General features: G+C 41.4%; 1 protein-coding gene across 1 annotated transcript in view; it reads left to right on the top strand.

Moving 5' to 3' along the window:
• Positions 1 to 23,350, top strand: part of LOC139368285 (eukaryotic translation initiation factor 3 subunit C-like) — a 59,253-nt gene that overhangs the window by 22,595 nt on the left and 13,308 nt on the right. The window contains exons 13-14 of the mRNA XM_071107020.1: positions 20,907 to 21,098; positions 22,146 to 22,317. Coding sequence (XP_070963121.1) covers positions 20,907 to 21,098; positions 22,146 to 22,317 — 364 coding nt within the window. The remainder of the gene's footprint in view (positions 1 to 20,906; positions 21,099 to 22,145; positions 22,318 to 23,350) is intronic.

Below are 23,350 nucleotides of genomic sequence, written 5' to 3'. Positions count from 1 at the left end.
GATGATTTGCTTGGTACAGCCTGCGATTTAAGGGAGATTATACATTTGAGTAACCCTGTTTGCAGAAAATGCAACGAAAACCAAAACTATAATCAGGAAAAACTTGAATGACTATTCAGAAAAGGTTGCATATTTTGTACTGAACAAAAGTAGAAACGCAACGTGCAACAATTTCAACGACTTTACTGAGTTACAGTTCATATGAGGAAAGCAGTCAATTGAAATAATTTCAATAGGCCCTAATCTATGGATTTCACATGACTGGGCAGTGGTGCAGCCATGGGTGGGCCTGGGAGGGCATAGGCCCACCCACTGCGGAGCCAGGCCAAGCCAATCAGAATGAGTTTTACCCCACAAACACACGCCCTCAGACAATCCCACAGGTGAAGAAGCCGGATGTGGAAGTCCTGGGCTGGCGTGGTTACACGTGGTCTGTGGTTGTGAGGCTGGTTGGACGCACTTCCAAATTCTCTAAAACGACATTGGATGCAGCTTATGGTAGAGAAATTAACATTAACTTCTTGGGCAACAGCTCTGTTGGGCATTCCTGCAGTCAGCATGCCAATTGCGCACTCCCTCAACTTCAGACATTGTGTTGTGACACAACTGCACATTTTAAAGTGGCATTTTATTGTCCCCAGCACATGGTGCACCTGTGTAATTAGCTTCTTGATGTGCTACACCTTTCAGGTGGATGGATTATCTTGGTAAAGGAGAAATTCTCACCAACAGAAATATAAAGAAATTTGTGCACAACATTTTAGAGAAATAATATTTTTGTGCGAAATGGAACATTTCTGAGTATTTATTTCAGCTCATGAAACATGGAACCAACACTTAACATGTTGCGTTTATTATTGTTCTGTGTATTTCCAAAGCTTGATAAGTTGTATAACTGAAAGGTTTTTGTTTTGTTTCAATTGTTGTACACTGACTGCACAAAACAGTAGGAACACCGGCTCTTTCCATGACATACTACCCAGGTAAATCCAGGTGAAATCTATTATCCCCTATTGATGTCACCTATTATATCCACTTAAATCAGTGTAGATGAAGGGGAGGAGACACGTTTAAGAAGGATTTTTAAGCCTTGAGACAATTGAGACATGGATTGTGTGAGTGGCCCTTTGAACGGTTATGGTCCACCACCCAAAGGACTTTCAGCCAACTTCACACAACTGTGGGAAGCCTTGGAGTCAACATGGGGCAGCATCCCTGTGGAATGCTTTCGACACCTTGTAGAGTCCATGCCCAGTCTAATTTGAGGCTGTTTTGAGGGCAAAAAAGGGATGCAACTCAATATTAGGAAGGTGTTCCTAATATTTGTATAGAGATCAATCGAAAATCGGCCAAGCCGATATTAGCCTTTTCTAGGCTATCAGCCCTTTTATATCGGGTTTGCCGATAGTCCCTCTACATAACAAAGCTGCTGCCACTCACCGCCTGAGCCACGAGCACTGCACAATGTCGAGGAATGTCTAACAGAGAAAATAATCATCAGCAGCAAGCTCAAAAGAATGGTGCAGTTTTGAGAAAAGGATGAATTGAACATAGTGACCAAAATCGAACTCTTGTTGCAAATACTAGTTTAGTTAATTCACTAATAATCAGGATTGTGTCAACATGACTTGACCTGCATGCAATCAAATTGTATTTTTTACATACACATGGTTAGCAGATTTTATTGCTAGTGTAGCGAAGTGCTTGTGACCTAGCTTAGCATAGCTATATGCAGGCAAAGATGACGATATCTAACCCTTTCATCTGTGGTGTTGGCTAGCTAGCTATATTACCTACTATGCTAGCTAGATAGGAACTAATAGCCAACATAGCTAGCTAATGTTATCTGGTTATCATTTTGAACATGCACCTTTTTCTGCAACGAGCCATCTGACTTACGGTCTAATGTTAGCTATTTACTGGTGTGCTGATCTGACCAGCCGTCAGAGATGGCCGCCTCGCTTCGCGTTCCTAGGAAACTATGCAGTTTTTTGTTTTTTTACGTGTTATTTCTTACATTGGTACCCCAGGTCATCTTAGGTTTCATTACATACAGTCGAGAAGAACTACTGAATATAAGATCAGCGTCAACTCACCATCAGTACGATCAAGAATATGTTTTTCGCGACGCGGATCCTGTGTTCTGCCTTACAAACAGGACAACGGAGTGGATCCCATGCAGCGACCCAAAAAACGACTCAGAAAAAGAGGGAAACGAGGCGGTCTTCTGGTCAGACTCCAAAGACAGGCACACCGTGCACCACTCCCTAGCATTCTTCTTGCCAATGTCCAGTCTCTTGACAACAAGGTTGATGAAATCCGAGCAAGGGTAGCATTCCAGAGGGACATCAGAGACTGTAACGTTCTTTGCTTCACGGAAACATGGCTCACTGGAGAGACGCTATCCGAGGCGGTGCAGCCAACGGGTTTCTCCACGCATCGCGCCGACAGAAACAAACATCTTTCTGGTAAGAAGAGGGGCGGGGGCGTATGCCTTATGGCTAACGAGACATGGTGTGATGAAAGAAACATACAGGAACTCAAATCCTTCTGTTCACCTGATTTTAGAATTCCTCACAATCAAATGTAGACCGCATTATCTACCAAGAGAATTCTCTTCGATTATAATCACAGCCGTATATATCCCCCCTCAAGCAGACACACCGATGGCTCTGAACAAACTTTATTTAACTCTTTGCAAACTGGAAACCATTTATCCGGAGGCTGCATTCATTGTAGCTGGGGATTTTAACAAGGCTAATCTGAAAACAAGACTCCCTAAATTTTATCAGCATATCGATTGCGCAACCAGGGGTGGAAAGATCTTGGACCATTGTTACTCTAACTTCCGCGACGCATATAAGGCCCTGCCCCGCCCCCCTTTCGGAAAAGCTGACCACGACTCCATTTTGTTGATCCCTGCCTACAGACAGAAACTAAAACAAGAAGCTCCCGCGCTGAGGTCTGTCCAACGCTGGTCCGACCAAGCTGACTCCACACTCCAAGACTGCTTCCATCACGTGGACTGGGATATGTTTCGTATTGCGTCAGATAACAATATTGACGAATATGCTGATTCGGTGTGCGAGTTCATTAGAACGTGCGTTGAATATGTCGTTCCCATAGCAACGATTAAAACATTCCCTAACCAGAAACCGTGGATTGATGGCAGCATTCGCGTGAAACTGAAAGCGCAAACCACTGCTTTTAATCAGGGCAAGGTGTCTGGTAACATGACCGAATACAAACAGTGCAGCTATTCCCTCCGCAAGGCTATCAAACAAGCTAAGCGTCAGTACAGAGACAAAGTAGAATCTCAATTCAACGGCTCAGACACAAGAGGCATGTGGCAAATTCTAACAAATTCTAACTAAGGCAACAATGGGTATGCAAAGCAGGTATTGAAAAAGTTTGGTGTTTGTTACTGGACAATTTGTGATGCGCAGTTGTCATGATGCCTGTTTACATCAGGAGCATAGACATGGATTGGCCTGGGTGGACAGAGGCCCATCCACTGGGGAGCCAGGCCAACCCAATCAGATTTTGGTTTAAGCATTGTTGTTGACTTTTTCTATATAAAAAAAAGTGTGATTTGAGAGTGAACAATCTATACGAAAACTGTGGATTTTTCACACCAGGTGCCATTCATTCACTGGGTGGGCCGTTTGGGAACTTTTTGGCAAAATTTGAGTATACCCACTTCAGGCACCACGACACCACTGCATAGGGCCGATGGAAAGACAGCATTCACACACAGCATGATGTTAAAGGATAGGCAGTGCATAAACTAGGACATAATAAGCCAGGAGGTCCCAATCATAAGAATACAAAAACACAACCATTTCCCTGTTGAAATGTACAACTAAACTCAGCAAAAAAAAGAAACGTCCTCACTGTCAACTGCGTTAATTCTCAGCAAACTTAACATGTGTAAATATTTGTATGAACATAACAGGATTCAACGACTGAGACATGAACTGAAAAAGTTCCACAGACATGTGACTAACAGAAATTGAATAATGTGTCCCTGAACAAAGTTGGGAGTCAAAATCAAAAGTAACAGTCAGTATCTGATATGGCCACCAGCTGCATTAAGTACTGCAGTGCATCTCCTCCTCATGGACTGCACCAGATTTGCCAGTTCTTGCTGTGAGATGTGACCCCACTCTTCCACCATGGCACCTGCAAGTTCCCAGACATTTCTGGGGGGAATGGCCCTAGCCTTCATCCTCCGATCCAACAGGTCCCAGATGTGCTCAATGGGATTGAGATCCGGGCTCTTCGCTGGCCATGGCAGAACACTGACATTCCTGTCTTGCAGGAAATTACGCACAGAACAAGCAGTATGGCTTGGTGGCATTGTCATGCTGGAGGGTCATGTCAGGATGAGCCTGCAGGAATGGTACCACATGAGGGAGGAGGATGTCTTCCCTGTAACACACAGCGATGAGATTGCCTGCAATGACAACAAGCTCAGTCCGATGATGCTGTGACGCACCACCCCAGACCACCTCCAAATCAATCCCGCTCCAGAGTACAGGCCTCGGTGTAATGCTCATTCCTTCAACAATGACCATCACCCCTGGTGAGACAAAACCGCGCCTCGTCAGTGATGAGCACTTTTTGCCAGTCCTGTCTGGTCCAGTGACGGTGGGTTTGCGCCCATAGGCAACATTGTTGCCGGTGATGTCTGGTGAGGACCTGCCTTACAACAAGCCTTCAAGCCCTCAGTCCAGCCTCTCTCAGGCCTTTGCGGACAGCCTGAGCACTGATGGAGGGATTGCGCGTTCCTGGTGTAACTCGGGCAGTTGTTGTTGCCATCCTGTACCTGTCCCGGGTGTGATGTACCAACCCTGTGCAGGTGTTGTTACACGTGGTCTGCCACTGTGAGGACGATCAGCTGTCCATCCTGTTTCCCTCTAGCGCTGTCTTAGGCGTCTCACAGTACAGACATTGCAATTTATTGCCCTGGCCACATCTGCAGTCCTCATGCCTCCTTGCAGCATGTCTAAGGTATGTTCACGCAGATGAGCATGGACCCTGGGCATCTTTCTTTTGGTGTTTTCCATAGAAAGGCCTCTTTAGTGTCCCAAGTCTTCATAACTGTGACCTGTCTGTAAGCTGTTAGTGACACTAAGCTGTTAGTGTCTTACGACCGACCGATCCACAGGTGCATGTTCATTAATTGTTTATTGAACAAGCATGGGAAACAGTTTTTAAACCCTTTACAATGAAAATCTGTAAAGTTATTTAGATTTTTACGAATTATCTTTGAAAGACAGGTTTCTGAAAAGGGGACATTCATTTTTTTTGCCGAGTTTGTTACTTCTATTGCAAAAAAATTGTCACGTTTAGCACACAAAGTAAACGGTGATCTAAAGTTTAAAATGGAACTGACAGCGTTTTAACTACTTTGCAGATATGAAAAGACAATCCTAAAATTAGTCAAATATCAAATTCCCAGTTTATGCTACAAAACCAACTTTATAAGAGGTTTTAAAAATGGGTTATATTTGACTCAACGTTCCATGAACTCTTTTCACAGTCCCCAAATCCAGAACAAATTCAAGAAAGCTTTATATAGAGCCATTATTACATGGAACTCCCTCATATTCCTCAAGTGAACAGCAAACCTGGTTTCAAAAAACATAAAGCAACACCTCACGGCACAACACCTATCCCCTATTTGACCTAGATAGTTTGTGTATGTATTGATATGTAGGCTATGTGTGCCTTTTTGTAAAACTTTTTTTTAATGTAGTTCTGTCCTTGAGCTGTTGTCTTAATGTTCTGTATTATGTCATGCTTTGTGTGGACCCCAGGAAGAGCAGCTGCTTCTTTTGCAACAGCTAATAAGGATCCTAATCAAATACCAATGGCTATCGAGAAATCAAACAAATACATTAATATTCCCTAAAATTGGATACTTTAATGTTTTACCCACTCCAATACCCTAGACCCACTCCAATTTGCATACCGCTCCAACAGATCCACAGATGATGCAATCTCTATTGCACTCCACACTTCCCTTTCCCACCTGGACAAAAGGAACACCTATGTGAGAATGCTATTCATTGACTACAGCTCAGCGTTCAACACCATATTGCCCTCGAAGCTCATCAATAAGCTAAGGACCCTGGGACTAAACAGCTCCCACTGCAACTGGATCCTAGACTTCCTGACGAGCCGCCCCCAGGTGGTAAGGGTAGGTAACAACATATCCGCCACGCTGATCCTCAGTCCCCTCCTGTACTCCCTGTTTACTCATGACTGCATGGCCAGCCACGACTCCAACACCATCATTAAGTTTGCCGATGACACCACAGTGGTAGGCCTGATCAACGACGAGACAGCCTATAGGGAGGAGGTCCGACACCTGGTTGTGTGGTTCCAGGACAGCAACCTCTCCCTCAACGTAATCAAGACAAAGGAGATTATTGTGGACTACAAGAAAAATAGGATAGCGCACGCCCCCATTCTCAGTGACAGGGCTGCAGTGGAGCAGGTTGAGAGCTTCAAGTTCCTTGGTGTCCACATCACCAACAAACTAACATGGTCCAAGCACACCAAGACAGTCGTAAAGAGGGCATGACAAAACCTATTACCCTTCAGGAGACTGAAAAGATTTGGCATGGGTCCTCAGATCCTCAAAAGGTTCTACAGCTGCACCATTGAGAGCATCCTGACTGGTTGCATCACTGCCTGGTATGGCAACTGCTGCCTGGTATGGCAACTGCTCAGCCTCCGACCGCAAGGCACTACAGAGGGTAGTGCGATCGGCCCAGTACATCACAGGGGCCAAGCTTCCTGCCCTCCAGGATCTCTTTACCAGGCTGTGTCAGAGGAAGGCCCTAAAAATGGTCAGACTCCAGCCACCCTGTTCTCTCTGCTACCTCTCGGCAAGCGGTACCGGAGCACCAAGTCTAGGTCCAAGAGGCTTCTAAACAGCTTCTACCCCCGAGCCACAGCTTCTACCCCCTGAACGTCTAATCAAATGGCTACCCAGACTATTTGCATTGCCCCCTCCTCCTCTTTTACACTGCTGCTACTCTCTGCTTCTATGCAGAGTCACTTTAATAACTCTATCAACATGTACATATTACATCAACTAACCGGTGCCCCCCTGTATATTGTATCGCTATTGTTATTTTACTGCTGCTCTTTAATTACTTTTATTTCATATTCTTATCCATGTTCTTTTTAACTGCGTTGTTGGTTAGGGGCTCGTAAGTGAGCATTTGACTAAGGTCTACACCTGTTGTATTCGTTGCATGTGACTAATAAAATTTTATAACCATAACGACAGCCTTTACCCCAAATTTGTGCAGATGGGTAACGTTAGCATTGAAGAGCAAGATTTAGCATTGATGAATAACCGTGAATAGATGGCTAAGTTGGTGCTGTTGCAACTAATAGTTACCTCACAGTTTTCAAAAGGTAGCAAACATCTTAGCTGTTGTAGTTGACCAATTTTCTCACCTTATTTGGTCCCTGATGGTCTTCAAAAAAAATTTCCTTTTTAAAAGTTCCTTTTTAAAAAAAAAATTGGCGACCATACTGCAGTTCCCTGGGGCTGTGACCCTGACTTTTAATACCACTGGCGTAACTTAACCAATGTAAGGAGCACTGTAAAGAATCCTCTCACTAATGAATTGTGATACCAGATACCACACACAAACAGCCATGCTGGGAATCCAACAGTAGTACTAGAAAGATCTCTTTCCCCTCCCTCTTCGTGGTCCATTGCTGTTTCTGCTTGTAAAGGTGTCAGAGGATTTAGATGCCTTCTCTTTGTGGAAGTCTCTCTCTGATGTAACCTAGCAGTATTGCAGTACTTGACACACTCAAACCGGTGCACCTGGCACCTACTACCATACCCCGTTCAAAGGCACTTAAATCTTTTGTCTTGTCCATTCACCCTCTGAATGACACACACACAATCAATGTCTCAAGACTTTTAAAAATCCTTCTTTAACCGGTCTCCTCCCCTTTATCTACACTGATTGAAGTGGATTTAACAGGTGACGTCAATAAGAGATCTTAGCTTCAACCTGGATTCACCTGGTAAGTCATTTAAAGAGTTCCTAATGTTTTGTACACTCAGTGTTTAAGAAAACAAAATGCCTAACTATCTAGATGGCAAGTGAGTAAACATTGAATGTGATGTCAAGCATAAATCAGTGTTGTGACGTATTATCGTTAATGTGATGACATTCTATTTATTGAATAATTAACTATGTTTTAAAATAACGTTACGTTAATCAGGTAACCATTAACTCCGTAGCCTCAGGCACCACGGGATAAGTTTTTTTTAAATGATTTAACTCAAAGAATATCAACGTCATTAGTCACTAATTAATTGCATCAGTCTCATTCGGAACGTTGCATAATTTGTAAATCTGCACAAGCCCCATGTCTCACAATCATTCCGTGCCACAAATTGAGTTGATTTATTTATTTGCTAACTACTACTACTACTACTACTACTAAATGATAACATAAGATACACACACAGTCTAGTCTATTGATTAGACCTACAATGGCAACAGGTCCCTAGCGGACCAACACAATATGACATGTGTTACACAAGATGGAGATTTAAAGAGAGAGATAGCGTGCACGAGAGAAAAGCACACTTGGATACATTTGTAAACTATGCTTAGTTTAGCCCTAACACCTTGCCCCCGAACTGCTGCTTTTATGGGTCAGAATTATAATTTATGTATTTATGTGTTGAAGGTCTCCGTTGGGTATCTCTTCGTAGACCGAGTTCCACTTAGTGGGATAGGTTTGGCCCACGCCCTTTTCTTTTGATGGCCTCGTCTCCTTCGTTACCGGGTGTAAGTCTCTGTCCACATGTCACAATGTTCTTTCTCTTGGTTGTCTGTTTCCTTGAACTCGTTCTGTGAGAATAGTCTTCTTAGGAGGCTAATCAGCCATGTTGATGCTCCCAGCTTGAGTAGGAGGGCCGTGTAGACAACCGATAATTTGAAGAGAATATCCGGATTGTCCTTCTTGAATTCACCTTCTTAGATACAGAATAGCTACTCCACCATGATTTTCTTTGTCTTCAACCTCGTGTTGCGTTTCGGGGTCACGACTAGTCGTTAACCTCGGCTGCAGCACTTGGTAAACTTATACTGCATGTAAATTCTTAACTCACATGTTTTATACCCTCGGGTCACAAAGGGGAGTTTCCGTCTTTATGATGTGTAGCCCGTTACAAGGCAAGGTATTAGAACTTACTAAGATCTCGTTTAGACAACTAAAATCACAGTTCATCATGCTGCTAGGTGACCTAAACCGGGACATGTTTAACTTCTTGATGCACCCATCCCGTTAGCAGGATCATTTTCGTCAACCACCGCTGAATTGCAGAGCGCAAAATTCAAATTAAATTACTAAAAATATTTAATTTTCATGAAATCACAAGTGCAATATAGCAAAACACAGCTTAGCTTGTTGTTAATCCACCTGGCGTGTCAGATTTCAATAATGCTTTTCGGCGAAAGCATACCAAGCGTTTATGTAAGGACATCTCTCTCAGTAGACAAAATATTACAAACAGCTAGCAGCCAAGTAGATTGGTCACGAAAGTCAGAAAAGCAATAAATTAAATTGCTTACCTTTGATGATCTTCGGATGTTTGCACTCACTCCCAGTTACACAATAAATGTTCATTTTGTTCCATAAAGATTATTTTTATATCCAAAATACCTCCATTTGTTTGGCGCGTTATGTTCAGAAATCCACAGGCTCGAGCGGTCACGACATCGCAGACGAAGATTCCAAATGGCATCCGTAATGTTCGTAGAAACCTTTCATATGTTTTTTTTAATCAATCCTCAGGTTGTTTTTACAATATATAATCAATAATATATCAACCGGGAATGTAGCTTCTTCAATAGTAGAGAGAGAGAAAATGGCTGCACCAAGCTGTTGCGCATACAAAACACTGCTGGCACCCAGCCATACAATGACGCAATGTGATCTTTCTCGCTCATTTTTCTAAATAAAAGCCTGAAACTATGTCTAAAGACTGTTCCCATGTACACCATGGGGAAGCCATAGAAAAATTAATCTGGTTGATATCCTTTTAAATGGAGCGAAGGCAGGCTATGGACCATGGAGCTTTCAAAATAGAAGCCACTTCCTGGTTTGATTTTCCTCAGGATTTCGCCTGCAATATCAGTTATGTTATACTGACAGACAATATTTTGACAGTTTTGGAAACTTTAGAGTGTTTTCTATCCTAATCTGACAATTATAAGCATATTCTAGATTCTGGGCCTGAGAAATAGGCGGTTTAATATGGGTACGTTTTTCATCCAAACATCAAAATACTGCCCCCTACACTCAAGAGGTTAACACCCCGGCCATCCTACAATCTTAAGCTTGATGCCCTCAATCTCACACAAATTATCAAGGAACCTACCAGGTACAACCCCAAATCCGTAAACACGGACACCCTCATAGATGTCATCCTAACTAACTCGCCCTCTAAATACACCTCTGCTGTTTTCAACCAAGATCTCAACGATCACTGCCTCATTGCCTGCATCCGTAATGGGTCTGCGGTCAAACGGCCACCCCTGTCAAATGCTCCCTAAAACACTTCAGCGAACAGGCCTTTATAATCGACCTGGCCGGGGTATCCTGGAATGACATTGACCTCATCCCGTCAGTAGAGGATGCCTGGTTATTCTTTAAAAGTGCCTTCCTCACCATATTAAATAAGCATGCTCCATTCAAAAAATGTAGAACCAAGAATAGATATAGCCCTTGGTTCACTCCAGACCTGTCTGCCCTTGACCAGCACAAAAACATCCTGTGGCGTTCTGCATTAGCATCGAATAGCCCCTGTGATATGCAAGTTAGGAACCAATATACACAGGCAGTTAAGAAAGCAAAGGCTATCTTTTTCAAACAGAAATTTGCATCCTGTAGTACAAACTCAATGTTCTGGGACACTAAAGTCCATGGAGAATCAGAGCACCTCCTCCCAGCTGCCCACTGCACTGAGGCTAGGAAACACTACCGATAAATCCACTATAATTGAGACTGTCAATAAGCATTTCTCTACGGCTGGCCATGCTTTCCACCTGGCTACCCCTACCCCGGTCAACTGCCTGGCACCCTCCACAGCAACCCGCCCAAGCCCCTACCATTTCTCCTTCACCCAACCACTATTACTAGCCTGTTCAACCTCTCTTTTGTATCGTCTGAGATTCCCAAAGATTGGAAAGCTGCTGCGGTTATCCCCCTCTTCAAAGGGGGAGACACTCTAGACCCAAACTGCTACACACCTATGTCTATTCTACCCTGCCTTTCTAAGGTCTTTGAAAGCCAAGTTAACGAACAGATTACCAACCATTTTGAATCCCACCGTACCTTCTCCGCTATGCAATCTGGTTTCTGAGCTGGTCATGGGTGCACCTCAGCTACGCTCAAGGTCCTAAACAATATCATAACTGCCATCGATAAGAGACATTACTGGGCAGCCGTATTCATCGACCTGGCCAAGGCTTTCGACTCTGTCAATCACCGCATTCTTATCGGCAGACTCAACAGCCTTGGTTTCTCAAATGACTGCCTCGCCTGGTTCACCAACTACTTCTCAGAGTTCAGTGTGTCAATTCGGAGGGCCTGTTGTCCGTACCTATGGCAGTCTCTATGGGGGTGCCACAGGGTTCAATTCTCGTGCCGACTCTCTTCTCTGTATATATCAATGATGTCGCTCTCGCTGCTGGTGATTCTCTGGTCCACCTCTACACAGACGACACCATTCTGTATACTTCTGGCTCTTCTTTGGACACTGTGTTAACTAACCTCCAGACGAGCTTCAATGCCATACAACTCTTCTTCCGTGGCCTCCAACTGCTCTTAAATGCAAGTAAAACTAAATGCATGCTCTTCAACCGATCATTGCCCACACCTGCCCGCCCACCCAGCATCACTACTCTGGACGGTTCTGATTTAGAATATGTGGAAAACTACAAACACCTAGTAGGTGTTTGGTTAGACTGTAAACTCTCCTTCCAGACTCACATTAAGCATCTCCAATCCAAAATTAAATCTAGTATCGGCTTCCTATTTTGCAACAAAGCACCCTTCACTCATGCTGCCAAACATACCCTCTAAAAACTGACCATCCTTCCGATCCTCAACTTCGGCGATGTCATTTACAAAATAGCCCCCAACACTCTACTCAACAAATTGGAGTCTATCACAATGCCATTTGTTTTGTCACCAAAGCCCCATATACTACCCACAACTGCGACCTGTACGCTCTCGTTGGCTGGCCCTCGCTTCATATTTGTCGCCAAACCCACTGGCTTCAGGTCATCTACAAGTCACCATAGCAGCACCCACCCATAGCACGCACTCCAGCAGGTATATCTCTCTTGTCACCCCCAAAGCCAATTCCTCCTTTGGCTGCCTTTCCTTCCAGTTCTCTGCTGCCAATGACTGGAAGGAAGCTGGAGACTCTTACCTCCCTCACTAGCTTTAAGCACCAGCTGTCTGAGCAGCTCACAGATCACTGCACCTGTACATAGTCCATCTGTAAATAGCTCATCCCCATACTGTATTTATTTATTTATCTTGCTCCTTTGCACCCCTGCATCTCTCCTTGCACATTCATCTCCTGCTCATCAATCACTCTAATATCTAATTGGTATATTGTAATTACTTTGCCACCATGGCCTATTTATTGTACATAGATTTTCTTCAACTGTATTATTGACTGTATGTTTTGTTTATTCCATATGTAACTCTGTGTTGTTGTATATGTCAAACTGCTTTGCTTTATTCTTGGCCAGGTTGCAGTTGTAAATGAGAACTTGTTCTCAACTTGCCTACCTGGCTAAATTAAGGTGAAAAAAATAAATAAACATTCTCTTTGATCTGGATATTTTCTACACAACGCACAATATGTAAACGTCATGTACATATTATGAAATCTCTTCAAGTGACATTTTTTCCGTTGTACCGTCTTCATTTAACTTTTAATTACATAACAAAAATGAAATGTTCATATTCCATCGATCATTGATACTACCATTTTGGCTGATGAAATATAACGTGTCCATAGTCCATTTTATTGCATGTTATAGTTCTAAGGTAGATTCTCCATGAGGCACACGCATTCCAGTCTCTTACATTAGAGACTAGGAAGGAGTTGGGCTACTGCCTTATAAATTACGATGGGCGTGAGGTCGTAAACCCCCCCCCCCCCCAATCAATCCCTCTATACCGCTCCCTCTCTGCGGGAGGTAGGGATATCTCTGTAGAACCGTGATTCATTGTAACCTGATCCTCACAGGCCCCTCATGACATCAGTGTCTTGTATTTATATGCATTGACGATTCTATTGAGTAGCAACATTTGCAACAGACAGTGCTTTACAGCAATCAAATGTTATCTAAGCAAACCACTGCACTGGACAGTTCGAAAAACAAGCGTTACATGTTGACCACACTGCTCACGTTGCAAAATAAATGTACACATGTTTTTCAATCATTGCACCCACACTGCTCGCGCTCATCAACGAGCGTCTGCGTAGCCATGCGATAAAATAGAACTTGGTTCCATTTGTGATGCTTGATGCGCTCCAAGTCCCGCCTCTCCCATCTCCCATAGTTTTTTAGGAGCATATACCCACGTGGGGGATTGAAAGATGAACTGAGGTCCACACTCCAGTTGACGGTAGTACGTCACCTTAAAGTTTGTTGCCAATCGCCGTATAAAGTCCAAAGAAGAAGAAGCCTGAAGGAGGAGAGATCACTAGAAACAAACTGAGTTTACCCTTTTATCTGTGGATTCATTTGTCGGAGTAGGGGACCTTGTGCATTTCAGGTCAAATAACCACCCAATGTTTATATCCCAGGGCAAATTAGCTAGCAACAGCAAAGAGTTTGTTTTGATATTTCAACCTGCGTGTCCTGATCGCGTCTGGTGTAGGTGGACAAAATCAACATGCGCGCATTGACGTGGTCTGGTCAGCTGTTAGTGTAGCTAATGTTAGCCACGTTGTTGCCGGCTAATGACTCATGCAACCTACAATGAAACCAAAGTAAGAAACTATTCTTGCAACTTGTTACAAAGTGTTTCCCACAAATCTGATGGTTAATCGTAGGCTGCCAGTCGTTTGCTGTTTTTCCTTTGTTTACCAAACACCATCGCTGGAAAGGAGCAACCGTTTGTAGAGTAGCTTAATCAGGATCTTCTTGTTTTGAGCTTGTTTATTCAAGCTTCTTTGACTTTTCACAATTTATTATTTCCCTGTGGCGAATCGATAAAACCCTAATCCCCCCCTCTTTTTGAAAATACGGCCTTGCACCCCCAAACACAGCATGATTTTGGGATTATGTAGAAATTAAAATTGTCAGTTCAGGTCTACCAATCTTTTTTACATTTTTTTAAAAGGGGTGGATCATCTTAATATTGCAGAAAGATTGTTGCTTCCATCAATGTAATTGTCTGCATCATTTCCAATCCGCCATATTTTTTTGGGAGTAAATATATATATCCATATATATACACGCATGCATACATATACACATATCTATGTAGATATACATACTTTTTAAAGAATATACCTTTATTATTCCCCGCAAACCCTAGCACCCTTCCCCCAATTGGAGTAAACTAATAAACACTTAGGCTTCTACCTTCAGTTTATACATTTTATACACATTTGACAGACACAATCTATTTTACAATAGTTATATTTTGTTTGTTTTAAGTCCTTCCTCTATTTCTGATGTCCATCCAGTTTGATTTCTATTTGTAACTGTGCTATTTCACAACATTTCTGAACCTATATACATTTTACAGACCCCGTATGTTTTACATTGGTTATCTTGTTATTAGCCCCACCCTTCAGCTCCATTCAACCCCTCCCATCTATCTTTCAACATCATCCATATTGGATTTCTATTTGCCATATATTTTTCAACTGTGCTGTGATGCTTCACAATTGTACTGAACCTTTCTATTCTCATAGCTTCTACAGATTGTAAATTCAAAATAAACATTTTTGGTAAAATAATTATATTATTGATTGACTATGGCTTTTCAAATCACCCAGTATTGCTATCTGCAGCATTAGTTCTAGGCAAATGTTGCAATTCTTCAGCTATTCCTGGACCTGTGACCAAAAACGAGCTACATATGGACAATACCAAAATAAAAAATCTAATGACTCTGCCTCCTCACAGCAGATTGTATCCCCCATATATATAACATTCTATTGGTTGCAAGAATTTTGTATAGTCATTTAAATTGAAGAATTAGAAGTTTTGAATCCGCCGTTGTTTTGCGTATTAATTCATAAACCATGTGCCATGGAATGGGTACATCAAAAATCTCTTCCCAACTATTTTGCAATTTATATGGCACAGCTGTCAGTTTTTTGGTCCTTAAATTAAATTGGTATATGTTTTTATTTATCACACTTTTCTTTAATACAGGGCCGACATACAAGTTCCTTACTTTTTCCCCCCTTCTACTTGCCTCTTCCATTTTTGTGGTAATGCTGCAATTAATTGGTTGTAAATTTGGGTAGAGCAGCCATTTTTCTGTGTTAGCTGCATGTGTGACAACGCCACCAGTCCTATTTATGTCATTCACTAAAATTATACCTTTTTTTTAACATTTCTTTTTTTTTTTTTTTATCAATTAGTATATTTGAGTTTAACCACAACATTTGTTGTATTATTTGTTCTGTCTTTTCAGGTGGATTAAACTGAAATTGCAACCAACTTTCTAAGGCTTGTTTAAAAAATAACGATATTTTGGAGATTATCTCCTTTTAAAACAACCGGAAGTGAGCAGGTGTAATCTGAATAAAGGCAAAAAGGCCATTCTTGAACATAGGATGAGACATTCCTTCCAATTTACTATAGAACCAGTTTGGATTTAAGTATAACTTTTGTATGACTGATGCTTCAATGAGAGGTCTAATGTTTTAATATTTAATCATTTCTGCCCTCTGAATTCATATTCGTTATATAAATAGGCCCTTTTAATTTTGTCTGGCTTGCTGTTCCAAATCAAATTGAATATTGTTTTGTTCATATAATTTAAAAAGCAGGTCACTAAGGTGTAGGCAAAACCATAAGCAAATAGGTAAACTGTGATATGACTAAAGAGTTAATCAGGGTGATTTTTCCACAAATGTATTTTCCTTTCCATGGTAGCAAGATCTTATCTATTTTTGCTAACTTTCTATAAAAATTTATTAGAGAGATAATTTCTTCTCTTGTGGGATTTGTATACCGAGTATGTCGACATCTCCGTCAGACCATTTGATTGGTAAACTACATGGTAAAAAAATAGAATTTTTTTGTGATCCAATACGTAATAATAATAACAACAGTTCCATGTAGTGGAGTTACTTTTAGTCATTTCCATATTAATTCAACATTTACCAATAATATTTTTGGCAACATCCATATAAATGTAATTTTCATTCATGTTATAATATATTAACATTAAGATTCATATGTAAACACTTATCATAATATGGTTTTAATCCAGACAGGATAGCAAAAGTATCTAGATCTTCTATAAGGTCGTGGAGAGATTCTAATTATGGTTTTAAAAGGAAACATGAATCATCAGCGTACAATGACACCTTAGTTTTAAACCACGGATTTCTAATCCCTTAATATTATTGCTTGATCTAATTTTAACAGCTTACATTTCGATGGCAATAATAAATAGATATGCCGATAGTGGACAACCTTGTTTTACTCCTCTAGATAGTTTAAAACATTCTGAGATGTAGCCATTATTTACTATTTTACACCTAGGGTTACTATACATCATTTTAACCCATTTTATTAGAGATTCTCCAAAATGGAATATTCTAGGCATTTATATATAAACTCCAGTCATACTTTATCAAAAGCCTTTTCAAAATCAGGTATAAATACCAGGCCTGGTGTCCCCGATATTTCATAGTGTTCTATTGTTTCCAGTACTTGTCTTATATTATCTCCAATGTATCATCCATGTAAAAAACCTGTCTGATTAGGATGAATAATATCTGACAATACTTTTTAATTCTATGCACCAAGCATTTTGCATCACAACACTGAAGTGTAAGAGGTCTCCAAATTTTTAAATGGACTGGATCTTTATATATACCACTTGGGTCCTGTTTCAGTAAAAATGATATCAGACCTTCTTGTTGCGTGTCTGATAATCTACCATTTATATAGGAGTGTTAACATGCTAATAATGGTCATCTGAGTATATAAAAAAAAGTGTTGAAAACTTCCACTGGTATGCCATCCAGCCCTGGAGTTTTCCCATCCTTAAAGGCCCCAATTGCATCAAGAAGTTCCTCCTCTGTAATTTGGCCTTCACATGAGTCTTTCTGTACAAATGTTCATTTTACATTATTATACATACAATTATTTTCAGTTAGTGGAGATGGAGGAGACTGAAACAAAAACATATTCTTAAAGTACTTCCTCTTTCAAAATATAATTCAGTGAATCATGCGTGACTCCATTTGTAACAAGGTTTAATACTTTTTTTGTAGCATTTCTATATTGAAGATTGAAAAATAATTTGGTTCATTTTTTTCCCCATATTCCATCCAGTTCGCTTTAGTTTTATGATATATTACACTGGATCTTTCTTGAATAAGTTCCTCCATTTTTGCTTTTGTTTTATAGATGATTTACTGAATTGCATGGCCTCTAAAGGCACACTTAAAAGTGTCCCATACAATAAGGGGATCTGCTGTACCTACAGTGGGGAGAACAAGTATTTGATACACTGCTGATTTTGCAGGTTTTCCTACTTACAACGCATGTAGAGGTCTGTAATTTTTATCATAGGTACACTTCAACTGTGATAGACGGAATCTAAAACAAAAATCCAGAAAATCACATTGTATGATTTTTAAATAAGTAATTAGCATTTTATTGCATGACATAAGTATTTGATCACCTATAACCAGTAAGAGTTCCGGCTCTCATAGACCTGTTAGTTTTTCTTTAAGAAGCCCTCCTGTTCTCCACTCAATACCTGTATTAACTGCACTGCAAATATAGCTTTTTGGTCTAAACTCCACTCGCCCTGTTTGGAGGAAGAAGGATGAGTACAACCACAAGAACACCATCTTAACCGTGAAGCACAGAGGTGGAAACATCATTCTTTGGGGATGCTTTTCTGCAAAGGGGACAGGACGACTGCACCGTATTGAGGGAAGGATGGATGGGGCCATGTATCGCGAGATCTTGGCCAACAACCTCCTTCCCTCAGTAAGAGCATTGAAGATGGGTTGTGGCTGGGTCTTCCAGCATGACAATGACCCGAAACGCACAGCCAGGGCAACTAAGGAGTGGCTCCGTAAGAAGCATCTCAAGGTCCTGGAGTGGCCTAGCCAGTCTCCAGACCTGAACCCAATAGAAAATCTTTGGAGGGAGCTGAAATTCTGTATTGCCCAGCGACAGCCCCGAAACCTGAAGGATCTGGAGAAGGTCTGTATGGAGGAGTGGGCCAAAATCCCTGCTGCAGTGTGTGCAAACCTGGTCAAGAACTACAGGAAACGTATGATCTCTGTAATTGCAAACAAAGGCTTCTATACCAAATATTAAGTTCTGCTTTTCTGATGTATCAAATACTTATGTCATGCAATAAAATGCAAATTAATTACTTAAAAATCATACAATGTGATTTTCTGGATTTTTAATTACGTCTCTCACAGTTGAAGTGTACCTATGATAAAAATTACAGACCTCTACATGCTTTGTAAGTAGGAAAACTTGCGAAACCGGCAGTGTATCAAATACTTGTTCTCCCCACTGTATGTTGTGTCTGAAAAAGTCAGTTATAAATTCTTCTGTACTAGTTCTAAACAATTTATCATCTAGTAGCCTTTGATTAAATTTCCAATATCATCGCCCACGTGGAAATTCTGTAAGAGAAATATATATGCCAATTATGTGATGATCCGACCGCATTCTGTCCCCTATCAACACTTTTTAAACTTTTGGTGCCAGAAAGAATGGCATAAGAAAGAAGATCTCACTAGGTCAGGGTATTTAAGTCTCCATATATCCACTAATTCCAATATATCCATGACATTCGCGATTTCCTTAAGTGCCTGAGGGTGATAGTTTGTAGTGTGATTTCCTTTACCGTCTATAGAGGTATTTAAGACAGTATTAAAATCTCCCACCGTAATAATAGAGTCTAGTGTTGCTTGTAAGAGTTGATAAATTCTTATATATATTTTCAAAGAAGCTTGGATAATCATTATTTGGACCGTATAGGTTAATAAGCCATATCTGTTTATTGTCCAATAACATATTTAAAATAATCCATCTACCTTGATGATCTGTTTGGACAATTTGCACATTTGGATCAAAATTACTGTTAATTAAAACCATCACCCCTTTTGAATTTATTTGCCCATGGGAGAAATATATTTCGTCCCACCCAGTCCTTTTTCCACAAAACCTAATCTAAAATTGTTGAATGAGTTCCCTGTAAACAATAGATATTATATTTCTTCTCTCTTAGCCAGGTAAATACTGATCGTCTTTTCTTATTATCCATTACAATTGTAACTGGCTATACTTGTTTCACCACTTACCATAATGAGACACAACTTTCAATTCTAATTATCATAATATGTTTGTAAACGTACCATTAAAAAGTAACATAATGATTGAGTGTCTATATAGCTGCACCATGTTATTTGCATTGCTACTAAGTAAACCTCCAATTGGTCCCCACTATTCCACCCTCTAAAAGCCCTCCTCATCCCGAGTTGGGTTGTCATCCCAATGCCCGGCAGACCACCTCCGACCCCCCGTATCCCTTAGCCCTGAAGAGACTGGGATCCATCCTTCGAAAAGAGCACACAGTGCCATTTACAGAACAGAAGTAGATCAAATGCATTTCCATCGCCCTCACCTCGATTTGTATTATATATAGTCATCAAAAAATATATATTTTAAGAACCTGTTTCTTATTTTCCATAATTAGCTATTCATATTTGTAGTAATGTAGGCAATTTATGAAAAGGATTTTACCTCTCACCAGTCTCGCCATTAACAAAATTACATTATTACAAGCAATTATTATATTAGCAAACAATTGTTGTGAATCATCTTCTATTGTCCCTAACATATTTTACTCCGCAACAGTTGTGGGATACGCACATACACACTAAACCCTTTACAGTTGCACCATCCCAGAGCCCAACTCAAGAAAGGTCTTGATTTACAAATGCATATACAGTTGCAGCTGTATGAGAAGGCCTGCAAGACTGTGCAAACAAATGGGCAGAAATGGGGAGATTTTATTAACCATTGTCACGTCCTAGATGATGTAGGTCAATGTACACCTTTTCCCTGAAACACCCACAACACAGTCCCCCGTTTTGACCATATTCCCAAGCATCTCCATGTCCGAATTTTTATTTGGTGCCACCAGGGCCGCAATAATATACCAATCTTGTGTTCACCTTCTTCCGAATTCCGACAGTTACAACAAACCCAAAACTAACATAGCAGCCTTTGTTGTAAAAAAAGGTGCCTAAAATCTCTTTCTGAGAGTTCAGAAATCCATTGTTATGTCTACACAAGCTGTCTACTCGAAGTGCCCAGTGGGAGGGAGGGACATTTTCAGGCCAGACACTTTGAGTGCAGGGATTAAGATAAGCCTGTTTGACCAAATCCTCAAAGTTAAAGCCGCTCCAAAAACCGAAAGCTTTGAGTGAAGTGACCGACTAGAATTTGCAGCTGGCACTGATGCGACCAAGTAAACATTAAACTTGCACAGCCAAGTCAAAGAGACGCAACATGTGATTTAAATGGTCCCACTCTAGAGCCAGCCATGTGTGTGTGACTCTCTCCCCCACTCTCTCCCCCCTCCAGATCCTGTACAACAGAACCATGGTGCAGCTGGGGATCTGTGCCTTCCGCCAGGGCATGATCAAGGATGCCCACAATGCCCTGCTGGACATCCAATCGAGTGGCCGCGCCAAGGAGCTGCTGGGTCAGGGCCTGCTCATGAGGAACATGCAGGAGAGGAACGCCGAGCAGGAGAAAATCGAGAAGAGGCGACAGGTAAGCTACGGCTCAGCTAAGCTAAACTCCGCGAAGAGACCACTGGTTGGTTACGGCTAGGCTAAATCCAGCAGAAAAGACCAGAGGTAACCTGAGGATGGGCTGATTGAAGCCAGCAGAACAGTAGAGGATTGAGAACTACCTGTACGCTAGGCTAATCAAAAACAACAGAGGAGGCAATAGGTAGACAAGGCTAAACCCAGCAGAACTAATGACTAGTAGGCTAGGCTAAACCAAGCAGAAGACGCAACATGTATGCTAGGGTTAGGCTAGGCAAGGCTAAACCAGCCGAACAGGAAAGGATCGAGACGACAGGTAGGCCAAGCTCGGCTAGACTAAATATGTAGACTAGGCTAAACGTAGGCGAGGTGAAACCCATGTGCACGTCGGGATCAGCGACCTCTTCCACATAAGTTCTGAGCTGTAAAGCCTTTGTCAATTTGAAATTGGCTCAAATTAAGCGCTGTCGTTGCAAAATGGTTAATTGGTTCATTCTCAAATATAAAAATTGCATACAAAAGAACAGCATACAAAAAAACAAATGGATAGCATACGATCATAGATTCATTTCAGACTACACAAGGTTACAAACGATTACAATGGCAAAGTCACAATCACAAGAATGGCTTCAGATCAAAGTCTACGTTGAGACCGAAGGGAGCAAGGGTCTTTAAGTTAAAGATCCAGGCAGCCTCTTTTTAACAATAAATTATCAAGGTCACCCCCTCTCCTAAGGAGGGTGACATGTTCGATGCCAATATTACGCAGAGACGAAATCGAGTGGTTTTCTTCCAAAAAGTGGGCCGCAACTGGGTAAGTCACACTATATAAACGAGTCATCCCGCAGTGTTTGTGATTATACCCTGATGAAGACAGCTTGGCTGTCGAAACATTGGATATTACATTTTTGCATCTGAGCTCCTAGAGTGTACGGCTCTCCTATAGTGTACTAGAGCCTCCTTTATGAATATTGTACAGTATCACACTGATATACCACACTGACTGTGATTAGTTTACAACATGACATTGTTATCCATCTTGTTCCAGGTGCCCTTCCACATGCACATCAACCTGGAGCTGCTGGAGTGCGTGTACCTGGTGTCTGCCATGCTGCTGGAGATCCCCTACATGGCGGCCCACGAGTTTGACGCCCGCCGCAGGATGATCAGCAAGCAGTTCCACCACCAGCTGAGGGTGGGCGAGAGGCAGCCCCTTCTGGGTACGTACAGTAGGCTGTGAAGACAAAGCAGGATTGTGTTCATTAGGCACCAATTGGAAGAAAAATGCTGAAACTGGGAGGAACTACCAAGACCTGTCCAATAATAAATGTACTTTTTTTCATTTTTGTTTTGTTCATTGAGTGCCCTAATGTACACAGCCTAGTTTTAGACCAAAATGTGGGCGGGTACAAGTAACTCATACCTAGATAAGAGACGGACAGTATTTAAAGTGGCAGTGCAGTCAAACATGATTTCTTGTGGTTTATATCTATTTCCACACTGAGTTTGGAATAATAGTGTGAAATTTATGAAAATGCATTTTAGTGTTAAATAAAAAGGTAAACATTTTTATTTTTTAAACTAGGCAAATCAGTTAAGAACAAATTCTTATTTTACAATAACGGCCTACCCTGGCAAAAACCCTCCCCTAAACCAGTCGACGCTGGGCCAATTGTGCGCCGCCCTATGGGACTCCCAATCACGGCCGGTTGTAATACAGCCCGGGATCGAACCAAGGTCTGTAGTGACGCCTCTAGCACTGAGATGCAGTGCCTTAGACCGCTGCGCCACTCGGTAGCCACAAAAGAGCTGCATGAAAAGACAGCCTGAAATTTCTATTTGTTAGGCTGGGTGGGGTTATGGACTGCCTGGTGACCACCAGGCGGTATAAGTTAATAGACCAACAATATTGCCCCTCTCTGACCACTCCGACTCCCAGAATTCTTGCTTGAGAAATAGCATTTTTCTAAGAAGCTGTTTTTCTTTTTGACCATTTTAATTGAAAACAATCACAGGAAGGTACTTCATTGTTAACCAGAAATTATTTGATATTGTGATTAAATACGGCTGCATTGGACCTAAGGATCAAGCCCTTTTCAATTTCCGCCTAAAATGACATACCCAAATCTAACTGCCTGTAGCTCAGGATCTGAAGCAAGGATATGCATATTCTTGATACCATTTGAAAGGAAACACTTTGAAGTTTGTGGAAATGTGAAATGAATGTAAGGGAACATAACACAATAGATCTGG

The sequence above is a fragment of the Oncorhynchus clarkii genome, chromosome 16, assembly GCF_045791955.1.
Source record: "Oncorhynchus clarkii lewisi isolate Uvic-CL-2024 chromosome 16, UVic_Ocla_1.0, whole genome shotgun sequence".
Taxonomy (NCBI): domain Eukaryota; kingdom Metazoa; phylum Chordata; class Actinopteri; order Salmoniformes; family Salmonidae; genus Oncorhynchus; species Oncorhynchus clarkii.
The sequence above is the reverse complement of the archived record's forward strand: the minus strand, read 5'-3'. Positions and strand labels throughout refer to the sequence as shown.